We start from the raw sequence: 20,733 nt of genomic DNA on the forward strand, positions 1-20,733 counted from the left end.
GATAAATTTTCTCGCCAAGCGTTGATCGATAATAGAGGTCTCATCTGTTAATCAATACGACAGTCTGCCTGTTTACTGTGCATACGTTGTTCTCCGCCACCCTCGCCATGATGTCAAGTTTGCATTCAAAACAACCCCAGCGTGCACGGGCCACATGGCCGCTCGCGAAGGGATAAGTACAAAAACCAGGGCTTTGGGGCACCGGGGCAGCTCCCCCTGCACATGCTGCTGGCCGAAAGGACGCATGCCCGGGGTGCTTTCGGGGATGCGGAGTATCTCACGGGCGCGGATGCTGCCGGCGGTCCCCTCCTGTCACCCAGGGCAGGGAGAGGAGCGCGGCGTAAAGGGCGCCAAGAGCGCCCAGGACGGGAAGAAGCTGCCGGAGCGGCGGGGGGACGGGGATCGATAGGGCAGCAGCCGCGGGCTGCCCTCCGCTCGGCATGCCGGCGCGGGTGATGCGCAGCCAGCAGTTGCCAAGGCAATGACTCTCCATCTCCACTCGAAGCTTTTCTGGCCCCACCGCTGCGAACCGTGATCCACGAGGATACAGCAACCCACCGCCGCAACAGGTCCTTCCCAGGCAGAGCAGCCTGCCGGCGCTTGCCCCCTCCCCGCTGCGATGCACCGGTGACGCCGGGGGGAATGCTGTGCTTGGAGTGGGGGGCCCACCCCATCCACGGGCTGGGGCGTGCCAGGGTTGTGCCAAACACGGGCTTTGCTTTTTCTTCCCCCACTTCTGCATGGGGCAAGGGGGGATGACGCACGGGCCGGTGCCCCACGCCCCCCGAGAGGCAAGTGTGGGCCCGGCCGGGGCCAGAGGGGCAGCGGGAGCCCGCAGAGCGGCCCTGCGGAGACACAGCGAGGAAAGGCAAAGGCGGCCAGCATCTGGCCGGGGGGCGGGCGGAGGGGGGGACAGAAAAAAATTCCTGGCGAGGCGAAAATAAACAGGGCGAACGCCGGGAGGAGCTGGGCGCGCTCGCTTACATAAGGAAGCACAGCGTGTACCAAAACAGCGGACCCAAAAAAAGCCGGAGCTGTCAGAACAATGAGTACAGACGAGGGGCATTTTACAGCAGGCGCTGCCGTACAGTTTTATTTACAGTACCTCTTATCAGCGCGGGAACAGCACGCCGCCTGCCAATTTCCAAAGGCCAGGACTGCGTGTTCTTTCCCTCAAGTAGATGTGTACTCCAGGCGGGGGAATTTTTTTCTTTTTTTTTTTCTCATCAGCAAAACAAAAACTGATACGGAGCCAGGATTCCTGTAATGTACACACGCTTGCGGAGAGGGGAGGAGGAGGAAGAGGAGGAGGGAGGGCGGCGATTGAATATGTAAATAGTTCAAGGTTAATTTTACTATGTGAGTCACCGGGAAAAATGTCATCCAACATCTGAGCTTATTATAACAGGGCTCAGAAAAAACCACCACGGCTCCATGTTTGTTATTAAAGGGAGCAGGACGAATTTGAAAGCAGCCCATCCAGAGCCTGTGTCAGGGCTTTCTTTGCCACCTCTCACTTTTTTTCCGTGCTTTAAGCGACAGCCATAGAAACGATTAGCCTCTCCGAAGGTACGCACAAGTTTGGGGTGGGTATTTTTAGCGAGCACCTCGTATCGCCTACAGCATATAGATATCTCCGGATGATCTTCCCGACGGGACGGGACTCCGCGTGCTGCCAAGTATCAGCTGCGTTTCGGCGCGAGCCTCGCAGTTGGCATCAACCTCCCCGCCGTACATTTATATCCGTGCGAGCAAATTTATAGCTCCTGCCTAATAAAGGTCCCTGCAGCGAGAGGCTGGCACGAACGGGCGAGGAGCTGCCGCTTTTTCCGTCCAGCGCTATCTGCACAGTCATCGCCACCCGACATCCCCCCCTCGGCAAGGTCAGCGCTGCCCGGGGACTTCGGTGCCCCCGAAGCAAAGCAATAAGGAGGGGCAGGGCTAAGCTTATTGAATTTCCCCTAAAAGAAATGCGAGGGAACGGCCCAATGCCGGCCAGGACAGGCAGCACCGTCGGGGTTTAAAGCAGCTCTCGGAAAGGGGATGCCCGAAAGGCTAACGTCGAGCATCCCCGTGGGCTCAGCTCGGGCGGGTGCAGGCGGGGGCTGCCAGCTCCCTCCCCTCAAGCCAGGCTTAGCTAGGTGGCTCTGAAGACAGAGCTCGTCTAGTTTTAGCCACTACCATCCCAATAGTACCTCCCAATGCCCATTCACTTTAATTACTTTATTGAGGATGGGGAACAGGCTCTCCAGCTTTAGCACTTCGGATGGTAGGAAGTAGTAAAACATCCCAAACCGGCTGCGAGCGCCGCTCCTTGGCCTGCCTGCCTGCGCTGCTGCCCTGCCTTTAATTGCGGGGCTGCAGCCCCTCGGTCGCTTGACGGCTCCGCTTTCCCATCCCTCTGCCTGCAGAGGCACGCGGTGGAGGGGGCCGGCACAGCAAATGCCTCCTTCCCCTTCCCAACTCAATTTACAATGTACTAAACCACCATGTCCCTGTCCCCAGCTGCGAGAGAAACTCTCATGGGGCTGGGGGCCAAGAGGCTGCGGGGAGAGGTGCTCCGAAAATACAGGCTGTAGCCCAGGAACAAATAAGGGAAAAGGAAAAAGAGGCACCGCGAGCATCCTCTGGAGGAGGAGGATGGGGAAAGGAGAAGAAAGATGGGAAACGGGTGATTTCCCGCTGCCATGCGGGGAGGAGGGTGGTGGGGGAGGACGGGCTGGTGGCAGCAACGCCGTGGCCCTTCCCCACTGCGGTTTTGGCACAGCGGCCCCACCGGTATGATGCAACATCTATTCTCCTCCCTCCCCCAGCACAGGGGATTAATAAAAATTTGGGATTATATATTATTAACAGGCTGTAATTGGCGAGAAGGTGGAGAGAGGGGGGGAAAAATATGGATTAAAAAAAAATTGCCGAGTAAATTTATGCACTGTCGTCGCTTTACTACCTAATTAATTCAGTAATTTCAAAAACAATTTTATTTATGTTCCATTTACCACATCAAAAGTGCAAAGAAAAAAAAAGCACCAAACCACAGTGATGCTAAAATAATACCTCAAGGCATCTATTTTTAATCAGTGAAAAAAAAAAAAGGGAAAAAAAAAAAAGAGCCGGCCCCGCTTTCTATACAATCTCTGTCGGGCAGACCACCAACTCAGGGAGAGCGAAGCAGCCGAGCCCTCCGCGAGTGCCTTCCTGGCTGCCGAAAACAGAGCTTGTCAAAAAAAAACAAATCCATAATGGCCTGAGGCTCCTCTCCAATCTATTTTCTGCTCAGCTGGTTTTAAATGAAGTTATTATGAGTCATTAAAACACCCGCAAGCCTGTGGAAGTCAGCCAATTACAATTTTAAATTTAGCCTGTTCTCTACCCCATTCTCTTGTTTTCTTCTTTTGCCCACATCAAGCTGCTTTTTGATTTTTATTATTGCTGTTATTATTGTCATTATTTCCCTTCTCCCCTGTTTCACCCAAGTGGAAGAGACAGTTGTGAAAATCTCTGCACTAAAAAAATATCTCGGAGAAACCCAAGAAAGGCCAAAAAAAAGACGGAGCTGCAGAGCAGGCTTGGATTTAGAGAGGCAAACGGCTTTGCCTCCTTTTTTCCCCAAAGTGCCAGCAAAAGGCAAAAATTGAATATAAGAAAAAAAGCAAGGCGCAGGCTTTAGAAGGTAAGGAGGGACTGCCGAGCCGAGCGCCAGCCGAAGCCAGCAGATAGGACGAGCCCAGCCCGTGCCCGCCTCTTTGCCATCACCCCCTGCCTTCCTCCCCAGCTTGGAGGGGGGAACAGCTGCGGGGGCAGTGCTGGGGGGGACCCGGGGGGGTTTCAGCAGTTCTCCCGGCCGAGTGCCACGAGTGTCACCCGAGTGTGCCTGGACAACGGGCGGCTCTCGTGGGAAGGATGCTCCGGCGGCATCTCACGGGCCACCCTGGAGAGGCTTGGGAAAGCACCTGGAATGATGGAGCGGGGGCTTGGGGGTGGGCAAGGTGGGGAGCCACCGGCAACATCGTTGCCCAGCCTTTGCCAGCCGGCGCCACCGACTCCCACGCTGCATGGCGACGGGTGGAGCAGCGGGTATTTTCATACGAAAAAATAAAATAAAAAAAAAAAAATCCAGATTTTTAGCTCAGGAGCAAAAAAAGGCAGGTTCTTACATAATTCCCCCTTTTCCTCCACCCTGCGAGTGCTGCTCTCTCCGGCAGCCTCCTCTCGGCGGGGAAAAAATGACAAACCCCATCCAAAGCCCCGGCAGCCCCGCGCGGCGAGCGAGCACGGAGCGTACTGCACAGCCCATAAAACTCCAAACAGCCTCCAGACACTCCTGCAATCGTCCTCCATCAAAACACTTTGTCTTGCATACAGAAATGCGGCGGGGCGCCGCGCGGAATACCAAATCAGCCCGTGACGGTGCGGGGAGGCGGCTCCTTGGCAACCGGGGGGGCTTCACAGCCGCGCCGCTCGACAGGAAACAAAATCTGTCAAGCCTGTTGGGCAAATGATAAACATTAGCGGTATTAAAAAAAAAACAACACAAAAGCCGCATAAATGGCTGGCGAGCGCGCGGGGAGGGATGAGGAAGGATGGAGGGGCTCTTGCCCCATTTACCCCTGCCCCTCCGCCCTGGGAGAGGGGGTCTCCAGCACCACGACCTTGGGGGAAGTTTGGGAAGTTTCCCCCATCCAGCAGAAAGCTGGGGGAAGCGGGTGGGTGACGATGGGCACGTACATTTAGCGGTAACAAGACGGACGCACATCGGATGCGTTTGGTAGGGGGAGCGCCGTGGGGCGAGGGGTCCTGGCACCTTGCTCCGCACCCCACCTTCAATCACAAGGGGTGGCTGAAGGAGGGGAGCGGGGAGAGGCGGCGGCGGGTGAAAAATTAATATATTTCATCAGGTAAGGGTGGGGGGGAGAAAGCAGCTGGCTCTGACCCAGCGGCTGGGTCCAGGAACTCAGCCAAAACAGGAGCTAAAAAGCAAACCATATTCTTCTGGTCTCAGCTCAGGCTCTCGAGGCAGAGAGGATGGGGGGGGGGCGGTGAGAGAAATGTATTTTTCATCAGCCAGTGTATAATTTATAAACAGCATTAAACAGTTTTTGTTTTCTTTCTTCCTCTCCCCCGTGTGCGCGGCTTGGCCGGCAGTCAAGCCTGCATTAATTTCTGCTGTGGGTACAGTGTGTTCTTGGATGCACATCTGCGGATGATCATAAACGCGGGAACGCTGGCAGAACATCCAGACCTGCCGGCAGGCCGCTGACATCACCCGGGACCGAGCGCGGGATGCCGGCCAGCCGGGGCGGGGGGGGGGGGGGGGGGGCTCCCCGGGGAGCCACCGCGGGTACCGGCCGGGGGCAAGGGGGCCAGAGCCGCCATTGCCCCCGCCTCCGGTCCATCACCTCCCGGCGCCCGCGGGAGATAACGGTGAACACGCTGGGGGAGAAGGGGTGGCGCTCGTTAGAGAGGCGGATGGCGGCGGAAGGAGCCCCCTCCCCTGAAAACAGGCTGGGAGGAGGCGAGGGGTGGGATATACCCTTCCCTCCTGCCCATGGTACCATCCCCAGCTGCGCGTTGGATCCCGCTCCCCGAGCACCCCCTGCTCCCCCAGCACAGCCCGTCCCGTCACCCAAGGGGACCTGGGTGCTTCCCCGTCCCCAGTGGCATGGGATGAATTGAGCATGTTTGGGTGGGGAGGGAAGCCGCTGGCCAGCAGGGCAGGGGGCTGCGGCCGTGCTGCCTGCGTGCTGCCCACGAGCATCCCCGTGTGCCATCGGTGCTCGCCCCCGTTCACAGCCCGGAGTGGAGAAGGGCCATGGCAGCCATCTCGACGGCAGACGTTTCTGCCGGGTGGAGGCAAAGCAAGCGGGGGGGAAGGCAGAAATCCGCTTTCCTTCCTCTCCTGGGGAAAAAACCCAACTCAAAGCAGGTGATTCGGTCACTGGCACCCCAGGACGCGAACGAGGGCACCCGCCGAGTGTCAGCTGCAGTGCGGATGCCCAACCAGCCTCCCCGGGTTGAACTGATGGTGCCCCTCAACCATACCACTGACGAGCTGGGTTTCCCACCTTGCTTTCCCTGGCAATTCATTTTTCTGGAAGAGGGGCAACTCTTAAGAGATCGTTTTTACAGGTTTTTGAGAGCGCGTCTGCAGCTGGGAGCGGGCGGCGCCGGGCAGCACGTAGGGAAAGGCTTTGCACGGCATTAAAGGCTTTATATTTACGCTTTATATTGGAGTGTAAACATTTAGCCGAGTATTTACCTTGCACCTGCAAGGCTGCTGCGATAACATGGCCGAGCGCCTGCCGTGTTGTGGGGGCACCGTAACCCCCCCAGGGCCGATCCCCAGTTTGTTCCTTAATTTAAACGCACCTTTACCATCAGGTATCTCCCATAAACGCTTGGATGGGGAATTTTGAGGTGTGAACCTCCGTTAAACCCAGTGTTTGCTGCCTTTGGCATCGAGGGCTGCTGGAGGGGGGGTTGCTGGGGGTGCACGAGCTGTCCCACTGTGATGCTTTCCCACAGGGCAAACTCCCGATTAAACACATTGTCCGTCGGTGTGGAGGCAAGCCACCTTCGGAGAGCCGCCGTGCTGAAAACAAGCCCTCGCGCCGCTGCCCCGGCACTACCTCCCTGCATCCCGGGCTGGCGGAGGGGGGAGGCGAGGGGAGAGGTGCAAAGGTCTCCTGCTTTAATAAATAACAGCGCTGGAATTCGCGGCGGCTGTTTGCGAGCGCAGGGCAGAGCTCTCCCCACCCCCCCCCGCCCTCGCCGGATTTAAAAAAATAAAAAAATAAAAAAAATAATTAATCCCGCGCGATGACAAGCTTGGCTCGGCGTTCACTGTACATACTGTACCCACAAAGCTGGCCGCCTGCCAGGGACGGGCCACGAGCCAAAGCGACCATAACAAACATGAGCCGCGCGCGCCAGCGCCGGAGCGGGGGGGGCAGCACCCCGGGGACCAGCATCCCGTGTCCCAGTGCTGGGGGCGGACCAGCATCTTGCACCCCAGCACCCGGGGGTATCAGCATCCCGGGGACCAGCATCCTGGGTCCCAGCGCCAGAGTGGGGACCAGTATCTGACACCCCAGGGTCAGGGGGGACACCAGCATCCCGGGGACCAGACCCGGCAACCTGCCGCTGCCTGCCAGCACCCTGGGGAGCCAGTGCCCATCCTGAAAAGTGGTGGGGCGCGGATGGGGTCGGTCGGGGCCAGCTCCAATGCCCTGAAAAGCAGAACCTGCCACCTGGCCAGAAGGGGAGTGGGGAAGGCAGCCCTGCGCCGCTCCCTTGGGTACGGGCAAGGTATATCTCTGCTCTGTGCCCCTTGGCATGGACGAGGGGCAGTGGGAAAAAAGGAATACGACAACAGGGGAAAAGAATAGATAAAAATATATTAAAAAAATATAAACTATAATACAGCTTCCTTGCAAAGCTACCTGCAAGCACAGCTTTGGCTGTGGTACCTGCCAGCCCAAGAGATTTGTCCTCAAAGGAGTGGGATGAGGGCTCCCACCTGCGTTTGAGCAAGGGGCTCTGGTGGCCGCCTGAATTTTTTTACAGTAAACCCCCAGCTGTATAAGGGGCTGCACGCCCAACAGGAACATCAGCCTACATTGACTTGCAGAGCACAAGCCTCCCCACCAGCGCAGTGTTCCAGCCCTTCCCTATCTATTTAATTAAAGGGCCTGCATCATGTGAACCTGCTAGTTAGATTCATTAGGCGGAGAACGCCTAATTCCGCAGCAGTTTTGCTAACGAAACTGCGGCGGGCGCCTGTGCATGAGGAACACGGTGCCGGGACGCGCGCAGGAGCCGAAGCAGAGGCGATGCTCATGCTACAGGCAGGGCTGGACAACAAGCAGCCACATGGTACGTAGAGTTTGTTATTCCGAGCTGCTTAGCCTGGAAAATATTTCCCCAATTAAGGAACTGAAAACAACCTCCAAAAAAGCAAATTTAAATAAATCAAATTACTGGGCACTGGAGAAAAAGTTTGCAACGTGCTGTCCTAGGAAGGGTACAGCCAGCTCCGCATGCATCTCCTCTGGATGAGACGCGCGAGCCAGGCGGCCGCAGCGTCTCTGGGTGGGCACGGAGAGCATCCCCCCGGCCCGCCCTGAGCATCCCCCTCCCAACCCACCTGAGTGAGCCAGTAAGTGCATTCGCAGCCGCAAGCTGTCCAGGAACCGCTTCCCGCACAGCTCGCATCCGTAAGTCTTCATCCCGCTGTGCAGCTTCCTAGGGGAGAACAGAGAGGGGTTAGTCCTCCTGCGTGCGGGGGGAAGGTCGTCCAAAAAAAGGCCGAGAAGCTTCCCGATATTTCACGCAACCTACACATCGCTTGACATTGGTTCTGGTTTGAGAAGCCCCATAGGAAGGACATGGATGGGAGGTCCTGGGTAACTCCCCAGGACTGATGAGGTTGCCTTCTCCCGTGTCATGTTTGTCATTGTTACTAGTTAGAATCTTTTAATAAACCCGATAAATCTGAACTCTAGAGTTAATGCAAAGTATGTGTTGGCAAACTCCTTCCCTATGCACTGAGCGCTTTTGAAAAAGGTACTGTACTCCAAAAAAAAAAAAAATTTAAGAGGTTGTTTGTATGCATTTCTAACCGAATCCCAACTTCCATCCAGAGTCAGCCTGACACAAATCACAAGCAGAAAACTTAACCACCAGCTAGCAAACAGGAAACATGCCACTCACCATTTCCTGGCACCACGAGGCACAAACTAAGCTACGCCCGGGCAGCATTGCACAACCTCCCGACTGCAGCAGCTGAGCCGCATCGCCTATCCTGCACCACGCCAAGGGGCTGAGCATCCCTCAGCATCCCGGGGAGCAGGGGTGGGGCTTGGGTACTGGTCACAGCATCTCCCCCTTTGCCGCGGTGGGCAGCGGACATGGGGCTCGGCCGCAACAGCCAAACCCCACGTTATTTCCCTCTCTTTGCTGTGAAGATGTCGACGCTCCGTCTTTGGGTAGCAAACAACCCACGGCAGGTTGGAGGTCTCCATCAAATGCAATAACCTTGAACAGACAGCGTTTGCACGGACCTGGGCAGAAGTATCGTCCAAGTCTATGACAACCAACTGACCTTCATCTTCCTCCATCAGCTATCGTTGCCACACAACGGCAACCCCTCCCAAACCCGTTCCCCGCACTGCCCAGCCCCACACCACTGGCCCGCCCTGCTGTGGAGGGGCATCCCGAGGCTCGCTCCTCCGAAACAGCTACGGTTCCTCCAAGCATGTGGGGGGACATCACGCAGAACCCGAAACGCCTGGAACGGGTGCTCGTTGCTTTGTTTCACCATGTCAGCTGGTGATAAATGGATGCTTTTGCAAAGCAACACGGCTCTGCACTCGACAGCAGCATTGATAAAAAGCCCCCAAGTCCCAAACGCTTCCAGCCAAGCGTGCTGGCTCCTGCCTGCGAGCCACACCTCAGTTAAGGCGAGCCGTTCGCACCGATGGCCGGGGAGGGCTCGCGACAGGAGCACGTGCAAAGTTTCAAAATCGAATGCTGTAAACAGAGAAGTATTTGTATGTGTTTGAGGAGTAACACGGCAAATCGCTGCATGCCGACCTCTGCTCACATCTGCCATTTATCACCGCTCTGCAACAAGACGAGCATATTTTTATTGCCTTATTGCCAAAGACAAAACAGAAACGGTCTTGCCCAGGGCTGGATGCTGAACCCTCGCTCTGCCGCTCCCACAGGAGGGCTCAGCCCCGGCCGTGCGGGGCTGCAAGGACGCTCGCCTTCTGCACAAGGCCTGGGGTGGGGGGAAATTTAGCTTTGCATGAGCTTTATTTCCCCCCGCCCCGGAGTAAGTTTTACTGGTGTGAGGCTGCTGCTGCACGGAGCTCTAGCGGGATCATCCCTTGCAGCTGCAGAGAGCCCAGAGCCCCCAGCCTTCCCCTGCCCCAGGGCGCATAGGGTCCAATTCCCTGGCAAGCGTGCAAACGTGCAAAGCAGCCGGCCCTCCATCCCACCCTGCAATCCTGCTTTCCAGGGATGTTGAACGGCAACGCTGGAAGTGCCAGACCACAGGAGGAGACCCTGTGATGTTTCGCACTGAGCAAATGCTGCGGAGCAGAGAGGGAGCAGAGAGGAAAAGAGCAGGAGTTGGTTTCAACTCTCAACTTTGCTGTATAATGTAATTATTAATCAGGCTTGTCCTGAATTCACTGTGTCATAGCGGAGGATTAAGAGTCATGCACGAATTCAGGCCAAGAAGGTTTACAATTCAAAGGATTTATCTGCCTTGCAAAAATAAATAAAACACCAGCCTCCTGACAGACTTCTGCTGCCAACAAGTCAGCTAAATAAGTGACAACCTTCTCGTTTTGCATTTTTAATTAGGGACATGCCTGTCACACTTCCCCGGCTCGGGCTGAGCTCGCTGCTGCACTTAACGCCGGGTTTAAACCACTTGGTTAGGAAGAGCGCAGCATCCCCCGTGCCAACATTGCAGCGCTCGCCTCTGAGGCTAGAACGCCTTTTCAGTGAATTAAAGTGAAATTGGTTAATTAGTTTGAGTAAAACTTGGAGGTTTGTTGTGTTTTGTTTTTTTTTAAAGTGAGCCTCAAGAAACAGAGCAGAAACAAAAGGACAAGTTTCCTTTCTCTGCATCACCCAAACCTATAGAAAGAACAGCAAAGCCAACTTGCTCCCAGCAGGGACCCACAAAAGCCAGGGCAGCCCACGTCAAATTGAGACCACCTTCCCGGGTGCAGCAATTTATTCTCACCCCTGTAATGGTGAGACGGACAACAGCGCTCGATGCCAAGCACGGTCCAAGAAAAGGGTGTGCAGGTTCAACCCCCTCTGCCCCCTTCCCCACCAAGGAGAGGGAAAAATATGGGAGCAAGGTGCCCAGTGATCTTGCCGGTGCCAGGGCTCCCTGGAAGTCTGCATCTGCCATCCAACTCGGGCACTGTGATTTCCCCCAGTCGCTTAACCTCCTCGTTGTTTTAATGCACCGGGTGCTCGCCGAGTGATTTATTTGCAATATCTCTATCAACAAATTTCAGCGTCAACAAAAGTTTTCCATTCGGTGCCTGCTTATAGAACGATCTTATCACTCACCATCTTGCACGGTCCCTTTCAACAAGGTCTTAAAGCGCTTTATCTGCTCGGTTTCCCAGTAGCAAAATATGATTGAAATGTTCTATTTCTGCTTGCTGGATTAAGGAGATGTTGCAAAACTGCACAAAAACCTGGCAGATGTAAGCAAGGTATTACGGCTGCTCAGGCTGTTAAGATCTGAGGGGAAAGATCAATATGTGCTTCTAAAGTTGTGCCTCCAGAAAGGGGGAGAGGGGGGGAAGTTAAGGGTGTTAAAATACATCACTGCTAGGCAATGTTGCCCAAACTCAAGTGCAAAGAGATAAACTATGCTTTATTATTCCAATCTGATGCTGAAATTACGCTCCACGTACTCCCTTTCTCCTGCAGGGTCCCTACAAGCAAACCAGCCAAGAAGACACCCATGGGATGGAGAGCAGTGGCAATCGGGAAAAGCACCTTTTCTGTAAAAAGACAGTTTTCCTCTGTAATTCCTGCTCCATGCAACACTCGAGGCGCACAGAACCACGAAGCTGGCTGAAGCCTCCAGGTCACAAGCTGTTGCTGGAGGACGCTCTGACGCAGAGGTTTGCTCAGGGTGGCAAGGATGCTGGTGGCAGGGCATCCCAGGGCCAGGACTGACCTTTGCGAGCGAGCCCTGGCGCGGGTGTTTGGCAAAGGGCTCTCCAGGCGGGATATAAACTGACCGTGGAGCGATACCCCCTCCCCACCTAGTGCCGGCAAACAAAAGCTGGGCGGGAGGCTGGCCCCTCGCAAGCTGCCGGTAATTAAAAAGGCCTGTAAATGCCCCGCAAAAAGCACTTCAAAGGGACGGCGACTCCAGTGAGACCGCGCGGTGTAAAAATTATGAGTTTTCCCCACAGGGTGCTTTGTGTGAAAAGGCCGGGATCGGTGGCAAACGCCACTGCCCGCTCCCAGGGGATGCCAGGGCTCAGCGGAGCATCCCAGGGACGTGGGTACCAGCGCAGCCCTGGTACCTGAAGACCACTACAAGTGGCCCACCACCATGGCAAGCAAAGTCCTGCTCTGCCTGCTTAAAAACCTGCATAAAAATGCCTTCTGCTATTTTTATGGAAGGAGATCTCGCTGCCAGGCCCCTCCCCGCCGCCCCTTTTGGGAAGCGGGGAGGAGACCCCCTCCCCTCCCCACCCAACAAGACACATGGCTTTTGGCCGTTTGATTACTTTTAAGTGTATATTTTTCCCCTCAAACAGAGTGAATACAATGGTTAGGAAATTTGACAGAAAACTATTCCGAGCCATTTATTGCCTTAATGCGCACCTTTGTCCAACAGGCAGTTTTGACAGGAGCGATAAATTCCAAATTTATGTCAACAGAGCATATGTTGAACACCTCATTTCTGAGCTAAAGCGGCATGCTGCCCCATAAATCACCCTTCTGTTTGAAATGAAAGTAGATTACGGGCCCGTGTTATTGAGCAGTTAGAGCCATAGTCATATAAATCAGAACTTTTAACTCCAGGCGATCCGTTCTGCAATTAACTAAAGGGCACTTTGTCATCTCCGGGCTGGGACGCAGCTTGGCAGGGCACACGGCTACCAGGGAAAGGCAAAAACACCCCTTATTGCCACGGAAAGGCTCTAGTGTGGCAGAGTTTTGCTCGATACCTGTTGAAGCAGCGAACCCCGAGGCAAAGCCTGCAGCAGAGTGCTGCTGCAACCAGCCTGGCCTCGGGAGATCAACGCCAAGGGGCTTCAGGGGTTTGCACATCACTGCCCACATCCCTCCCGATCCATATTTTGGCAGCCGGTTCAAACACAGTGGGGGAATCGTAAGGCTGCCATGACGCAAGCAAAACTGCGGAGTCCTAATAAGTTAAGAGGAGTACAAAAATATGCATTAGTGCAACGTTAAGAGCCTTGCGCCGACCCGAAAGTGAAAGGCATGGACAGAAATCTGTCCTCGTGAATTCTGCAGTGGTTTTGCTTGCATCTCCCAATGCCCGTGCAACAGGTCGAGACCCCTGTCCCGCCGCGTTTCACCCCGTCCTGCTGCGTTTCCCGGGGCCGCGGAGCCGGGAGGACGCCACAGGGGCTCAGCCCCATCAGCGTCAGTGCGGAGCCGCGAAGGGCGAGGGGGCTGCGGCAGGCGCGTGGGCGAGGGGGCAGGTTACCGCCCGCGGGAGCAGCAGCGCTATAAAAAGATTCAGACGCTAAGTATTTCCTTCCCTATAAAATATTCATTGCCGCGTGCGAGAGCCAGGGAGCAGAAACCTCAAGCGGATCTAACTTTGTGCCGCAGCAATAACAGAGTTTTATAGGAGCCTTCGGATTTTATTTATACGGAGCTATAACTGCGGTGCCCCGTCGGAGGGGCGGCTGCCGGCCGGTACATCCCCGCCGCAGCGCGCGTGATGCACAGCCCCGAACACCGGGCAGGCAAACCGGGACCGGTGCAGCTTCGCACCCCTGCTGCAACCGGGTTAAATAACTCCCCAAAACCCCTGCCCGCCGCCTGATTTCCACCCGCGCCTCCCTCGCCCGGGTAAATCGATACAAAAATCAATTCGTCCCCTGATCTATTTTATCAAGATAGAGGCGGCGGTGCCACGTCTCATTTGCAGCGGGGATCTCGCAGAAAGCCAAGGTCAGCGGGCAGCAAGCCGTCTGCAAAAACCACGTTATACATCCTCCGATAAGAGTTTTACATCCGCGTGGCGGAGAGGGTGATTTTCCCCTCGACATGGTTATTTATGAGGCTTGGTGACATCGGACTGCTCGAGCCGGCCGCGGGACGTGGTGCTGGGGAGGCTCGGCTCCTGCACAGTCACCGCTCTGCCCTCATCTCCCAGCCTGGCGGATTAAAATAGCAGGGAGAGCTATTAAGGGCATGGGGAAGGGGGAAGGGAGCTGAGACCTTCCTTTCGGTTTAATAAATTAAGGAGGGGAAAAAAAACCCCTGCCCTCAAACCACCACTGCTGCTAAAAAAAAATAAATAAACGTTACAGGAGCTGGAAAGAAAGATTTTACTATTTCTGAAGTTTAAAAAGGAAGGAAAAAAAAAAGGGGGGGGGGGGGGGGATAGCTATCAATAGAGAGCACTAAAACTCCCTGCCCGTATAATATTTATATTTACCATGAGCGAATTTACAAGCTTAAACCAGATGCTGTGGCGTGACATCATTTCAGCATGATGCCAATGCTCCCCCTCCGCAAAAAAGCTGAGGAAAGGATCCCTCCTGTTTTGCCTCACCAACACCAAAACGTTGCAACGAACACCAAAAGCACGATTTAAATCTCTTTTTAGACCCTGCCCACAAACAAATGCTAATGAATGCTGCAAAAGGGCAGCAGCTCTCCCATTTTTACCATCTGCCCGGGCAGAGCACGTGCGGGCAGCATCTCCCACCGGCTGCTCCAACCAGCCCCCCCGGTGCAGCGTGCTCTTTCAGGCCCACGGGCTGGGAAAAGACGAACTGGCCGCAGCAAACAGGGCAGCAGCATAAAGATCATTATTATTTTTTGTAATTTATTCCAACGCCCTGGTCTCAGATCAGAGTTCAATACTCATTATTGAACAGGACTTCTCAGGATGGAGTTTTATCCCCACCAGCACTCCCTTTGTGCATCCCGGCCCGCCCAAGCGAGGGGCTCCTCGGGCTCGCGCCCAGATGGGCGCGTGTGGATGGGAAGCCATCGGTCGTACCCAAGATGGTGCAGCCGGTGGCGGGAAACGTCTCTTGTCCATCACATCTGGACCACGTGGGCACAGATGCTGCCTCAGCTCCAGACCCAGGCGGATCTGCCTGCCTCGCCTTTCAGAAGGGGATTTGGAACGCAGCCGTGGCACGGTGCTGTCTGTACCAAAGGTCCATTGAGCGACGGCACCGGGTGGCAGCAGCTCCTGCTGGCCCACGGAATGGCCCCTGTGTCCCTGCGGCACCACCACCGATACTCAAAATTGATGCAAAAAGTTTCAAAATTTCACACTGTCATTGGCGGGCCAGAGTGTGGGCAGCGAGGGGTTAATGCGTCGCGACGCATGCAGCCCCGCTCAGAATAACCGGCGCTAATTCGGCCGTCCAAAATCATCATCCCCATTCTTTGGGCATCTGGTGACACTGACGTACCGAACACGAAGACGAGAGCGTTCGCTTCCCTGGGTGGCATTGACCCTGCGGGGCTGTGCTTGGCATCACACCCGCTGCGACTGGTACGCTGAGCAAACATGACATGGGTGTCAGAAGCGTCAAGCAGAGCACTGGGGGAGCTTATTCTTAAAAATAATACAAAATTTCGACAAAAAAGCAAAGTGACCTTAGCGCCGAGTACATCTGCCGCAGCAGCAGCGTGATTATGCAGATGTTTTGATTCCTAATTCAGAAATAATAAGCGGTTCACAGATTCCAAGTTTAAAAATATATTCATCATCTGGTTTCCTTAGCAGCACGTGTGCCGCTGGAGCACCAGCGCAGTCCACAAATGGTGAAGCGCTGGCCTCGGCCGCTAATTCCTCCTGACCTTAAGGGACGCTTAGGACATGGGGAAAGCGTTTGGCAGGGCACATCGGACGCTTTCCGGGGAGGTGCTGGGAAGGGTCCCAGGATGGTTCTGGCAGCATCGTCCTGGTGCTCCCTGGCACAGAGGGAGCCTGCAGCTCCTGGAGCCCCGAGGAGATAGCAAAAGTCCCCAGGGAGCCAAAAGTGGGGAGATAGGGGAGAGCGGAGATGCTAACGGGATGCTGGAGCAAAGAACAACTTAAATAAGGGGGAGATTTTTAGGGTAGGGGGATTTTTTTTTTTACAATTTCCACTCTCTTCAATGACCCGACGGCAGGAACGAGGCTGGACACGTGTCAGAAACAGGTTGGTAGCCACAGGGCTGCCACAGGGACGAGCTAGAATGAGCCCAGGAGCTGCTTTCCTGTGCTGAGCTCATGTTCAGGGAGTGGGAAGAGCCTCCACTGGGCAGCAGGGCAGGAGCGGACATCCCCGTGTCCCTCTCTGGTGACTTTACGTCAGCGCTGGGCTCAGTTTTATTTTCCCAGTGAGCTTTGCACGGCATCCTCTTCTCCCAGCCCCGTTTCTCCTCCCACGTCTACTCCTAGGAGGGTGCACATATTTCCACACCTGCCTCCCGTCCCTGCCTGCTGTTTTGGGTCCCTCCTGCTGGATGAAATAAACCCACAGCAGAAGCTCTGCTCTGCTCTGTCCCATCAGAGAGATGCGTCCTTCCCACCCCTCGACTCATTACAGAGATGGTGACGATGCTGATGCCCCACTCCTTTGTGCATCCCTGTTTTCTTCCCCCTGTTCCCCTCCCTTTGCACCAGCCCGGCTGGGAACTGCAGCCACAACGGGCAGAAATCATAGGCAAATGTCGGCTTTCCAACAAGCAGCCCAGATCCCGAGGAGTTTTATAAGGTAATCAAATATGCAAGAGATTCAACAAACTAATTTCAAGCACACACCTGGGGTCCTCTGATAATGTCAGTTGTGCCTCTACAGCGCAAGGATTAAAATTTCATAGAGTCATGATTTCATCAGTCGCTAAACTACAAAGGATTAATTAACAGCCAGGGAAGAGCTCACGGCTTGGAAATACAGTCTTAAGGAAAATATCTATCTCCGCTCTCCAGATGTCAGCACACAGACGAATAAAGCGCTTTGATGAAAACACTTTCTTATTATTAGCAACTCCAAAATATTGTGGTTTTGCAGCTAGAATTAAGGATGCCCAACTCCAATCTGCCGCCAGCCGGCTCTGCGTGTTGCCGCATGCCCTCCTGCAGGCTCCCGGGACGCAACCGTCGGGTGCACAACTGGGTTTTACGCCCGTATTTTGGGCATTGGCAGAGACGCCGCCCTGGGCCAGGGGACGGGAAGAACCCCAAGCGTTCCCCTCTGCAGCGGCGCGTGCATGAGCCCGGCCAGGGGTCTCACCTTTGCTGCCATGCAAACTGCCTGCCCGTGGTTCACCGACTCCCAGACAGCCTCCCAAAGCTTTCCCCCTGCCAGCTCTGCTTGAAAAGCTCGGGAAGGACGCAAAGGGACCAACCTGCCAGAGCCACGGTGAGAGCCACTCAAAGTCCCCCCTTTAAGTACATATTTGCACATGCCATAAAACAGATTTCTGTTTTCCACCCTCCCTGCCTCCGGACGAAGGCTGGCAACTGCCAAAATCTCCCCCTGCAAACAAGCCGACCCTATGTTTCTTGTTCAGGTGTTTTGCAGGTGTGGGAGCCAAGGGATGACACTTGCCTCCACGTACAACCCTGCTGAGCGCTGGGGCTGAACCTCTCCAAGACACGCGTCCGTGGCACCGAAAACAGGCGACGGCTGCAGCTTCCGCGGTGCGAGCGGAGAGCAGCAGCAGGTCCCCCCTCCTCCCCCGGGAAGATGAATTAGGGAGCTGTCAGCGAGGGACAGCCGCAGCAGTTGTGTTGCTGTAAAGGGGCAGTGGAAGTGTCTTTGATTAATGAAACCGTAATACTCGGCTGTTACGCAGCCCTTCTTTGGCAGAGAGGTGCCCTCAGACAGGCTGAAAACACTGCGCTTCGCAAGGATTCCCCAGAAAGACTTCTCCTGGCCACAGGCTGCTCTCCTCCTGCCCTCCACCAGCACCGCTGCCTTCGCCCAGGTCCACGCCACCTCCTCAGGAGTTCCCAGGGCTGACAAAGAACTAATTATTTCCAATTAGAAGCCGGGAGATGAACATTATGTGCCTTGTCAAGCCAGTGAATTAACGTGTCCGAACTGTGCTGGGCTTTGGTGAGAGCCCAAAGTGCCCAGGGCAAAGTGGCAGCAAGAGGAGTGACTCAGAGATGCCGCAGCCCAGGGATGGCGAGCCGGGCGCACCAAGCCCCGGCACGGCTGGGTTTTTGTCTGCTGTCGGCCTTGATAACTCGCATCCAGCTGGGGAGCATCGCCGCAGGGCTCCTGCAGAAGGTCCTGCACCAGGCAGAGGGGGTACAGGTGCTATTGCCGCTGACTCAAGGCTGCCGGTCAGCGTGACAGTACTGATGCCTCTGGCTGATTTTTGGTTTGCGTGGGCTGGGGTTATGAGGCAGGAGCGCGAGCCTGGGTGCCAGGTGCAGGCGGCACCCCAAAGCCCCAAGGTACCAGCTGTACCCCCTGCAAATGCACAAGCGAGAAACATATTCCAAAACCAGAAGCACCACACAGCAACGGGTGTTTCTCCCCACCCCTTCCCTCCTCTTGAAAATGCCAAGTGCCCCTCCGGGATGCTCCGATGATGGCAAAGACCGGGATACCCGGGAACGTGGGGACAGCCGTCCCAGAGAACCGACGAGCGCTTTCACCCAGGCTGTTTCCGCAAACCGCCCAGTTTTCCAACCAAGTTCCCAAGGTGGAGACACAAAATGCTTACTGTCAGCAATTCAGAGGCACAATTTGCTACTGCTAACGACAAGCGGCATGGGGGAGAACGGAGTGTGGTCGGAGCGGGGCAGCTCCCATGGGGACAGCTGGGATGGAGGGGGGAGCCAGGGCTCGGACCAAGGTCATCACCATCCATCCAACAGCGAAACCGCCCTATGGAAAATGTATTTTTTGGGAAGGGCTATGGAAGCAGGAGGTGTCAAAAGAGCTCACGCAGCCTGAGTCCCGGCGGAGCTGTCGGCGCGGCACGGCACGCGGGGCTGCCTGCATCATGTTCGCGGTGTCTGAGTTGGCTTCGCTCCCGAAACCGCACAAACATCTGTGCGGAGGGGAGCGAGCAGGCCACTGGCTGAAATCATACTGGAAACTTGTCATCTCATGGAAGAACAATGCGGGCAGATGTCGCTGGCTGCAGGCAGGCTGCGGGCAGTCCCGTGTCCCAGGGCCCCACACTGGGGGACAGGGATGAGGGACATGAGACTGGCAACCTTCTCCTTTATTTTTTTTTTTACTTTCTGCATAGGTTCAAACACTGGTGCGTTAATAGGAAGAGCACTGCCTTCAGCTCTCCATAATCAGTTTTGCTCAGACTACAACATGTTTTGCTGAAAAATAAATAAATACCTTCCGGGTGAGCCAAGTTACGAGCAGGACGCCAGCCCTGACAGCACGCTCTGCTCCCCCCAGCCCCAGCCAAAAGTACGCGGCGTCCTGAACCGAGGAGCCCGGGTGTTGCTGAACCGTCCTGGCGCTTCCGGACCTCCCCAAGGAGGTTTGCTCACGATTAATTAATTTATGAGCGGCGTCACCCCCCTCTCCAACGTGCACAACAGGTTCCATGCAAATTCAGGAGCTTTTAAATTATACCCTTAATGAAAGCAAATAAAAGCAGTTAAAAGGCAATTTACTCAATTGGTGTTAATATTTAGGCACAGCATGTGCAAAAACAAGAGCGCAGAGTTCGTTTTTTTCCCCGAGAAAACTTTTGGTCCCGACTTTCCTGTGGAAAGGGTCGAGCGCACCCAGCGAATGCTGGGCGTGGGATCAGGTCTCAAACCCCCTCGGCCGCAGCCAACCAGGCTTCTTCCTAAGGAAATGTCCCACATTCACCCCAGCAGCTCCCCAATAGCCGGTGAGACCAGCAATTCCTCCTCTGCCAAGGGGTGCAATTGCAGTCCCCCAAAATCCCCCATGATGCCAGGAGCAGGGGAGGCTTCCCGGGGTCTTCCTACCTTTGCTGCATTATCAGGCACCAAAGCTTTTTAATCCCGCGTGCTGGCTGGGGAGCAGGCAGGAGCTGCTGGCCGAAGCCCCCCTTTTGCTGGGTGGGAGGAGGATGTTTATGTTAGCCGGGTTTCCTGGCCGTATCCCATCCCAGGGGTGAAGCATTCCTCGCCACAGCTGGGGCGTGAGCCATGCGAACCATCCAGCTGGGCGGGGGGCTGCGCTCGGGCCATCCAGCACCCAGGGAGATGCTCCTGTGCACGGGGTGCATCCCTGCACACTGGCATCCCCGCATCCCCCAGCGCCTCCCTGCAAACCGCAGGGGGGGAAAGCATGGGGACGATGCGAGCCCTGAGCATGCCCTGCTCCCATGGGACTCGATTCACCCATGGCAATTCAGGCACATGCAGGCAGAGGAGCTGCCAGCGTTGCTCCCAGCACCTCCAGCACGTCCCCGGCTCGGCACGTCACTGCAACCACATGTAAAACCAACACCGAAACACATTGGGAACATGGCAGCTGCTGTGCAAATGGAAAGCAAGGAGAGAATCTCTGGCCAGCACAAGCTACCGTGGGATGCCCAAACTACAGCACCCCTGCGAAGCTCGCTCCGGGTCATCATTTCCCGCGCAGGGATGCGGTGTGGTGCCCGGGGGTGCCCTAACGGTAACAAATTCCTGAAGAAAAATGGTAACGGTGATCTGGCATCAAAATAACACAGACAAAAAAGCGATCTTCGTTCCCCTTCATCGCATAGGGAGCTGGTCCGTCAGCGGAGAAAGCAGAGTTTTATGTTACGCAACACAAAGGCAAGGACACAGCTAAAGAAACGCTGCTTCTCCTCCAATTTCTAATGTGCAATTACGGCCAGTAGAACCGTGGCTAACGCTTGCCCCTCAATTAAGCCCGACTCTTGGCAATGCCCTGTTTGGCAGGTTATGATGCTCTTGCATAAATTCGCTTTCAAAACAGGAGCTGCCGGTGAATGAGACCTCGATTTCTAATGGTTGGAAATATTTTGTACACTCTGCTGCTCCCTCTGTACCCC

At 55.3% G+C, this 20,733-nt stretch overlaps 1 protein-coding gene across 1 annotated transcript in view; it reads right to left on the bottom strand.

Moving 5' to 3' along the window:
- The window catches only part of ZBTB16 (zinc finger and BTB domain containing 16), a 61,346-nt gene that overhangs the window by 21,424 nt on the left and 19,189 nt on the right, over nt 1–20,733 (bottom strand). The window contains exon 2 of the mRNA XM_010574956.1: nt 8,147–8,244. Within this exon, the coding sequence (XP_010573258.1) occupies nt 8,147–8,244 (98 nt within the window). The remainder of the gene's footprint in view (nt 1–8,146; nt 8,245–20,733) is intronic.

This window comes from Haliaeetus leucocephalus, unplaced genomic scaffold (assembly GCF_000737465.1).
Source record: "Haliaeetus leucocephalus isolate CR32 unplaced genomic scaffold, Haliaeetus_leucocephalus-4.0 Scaffold450, whole genome shotgun sequence".
In the NCBI taxonomy this organism is placed as follows: Eukaryota; Metazoa; Chordata; class Aves; order Accipitriformes; family Accipitridae; genus Haliaeetus; species Haliaeetus leucocephalus.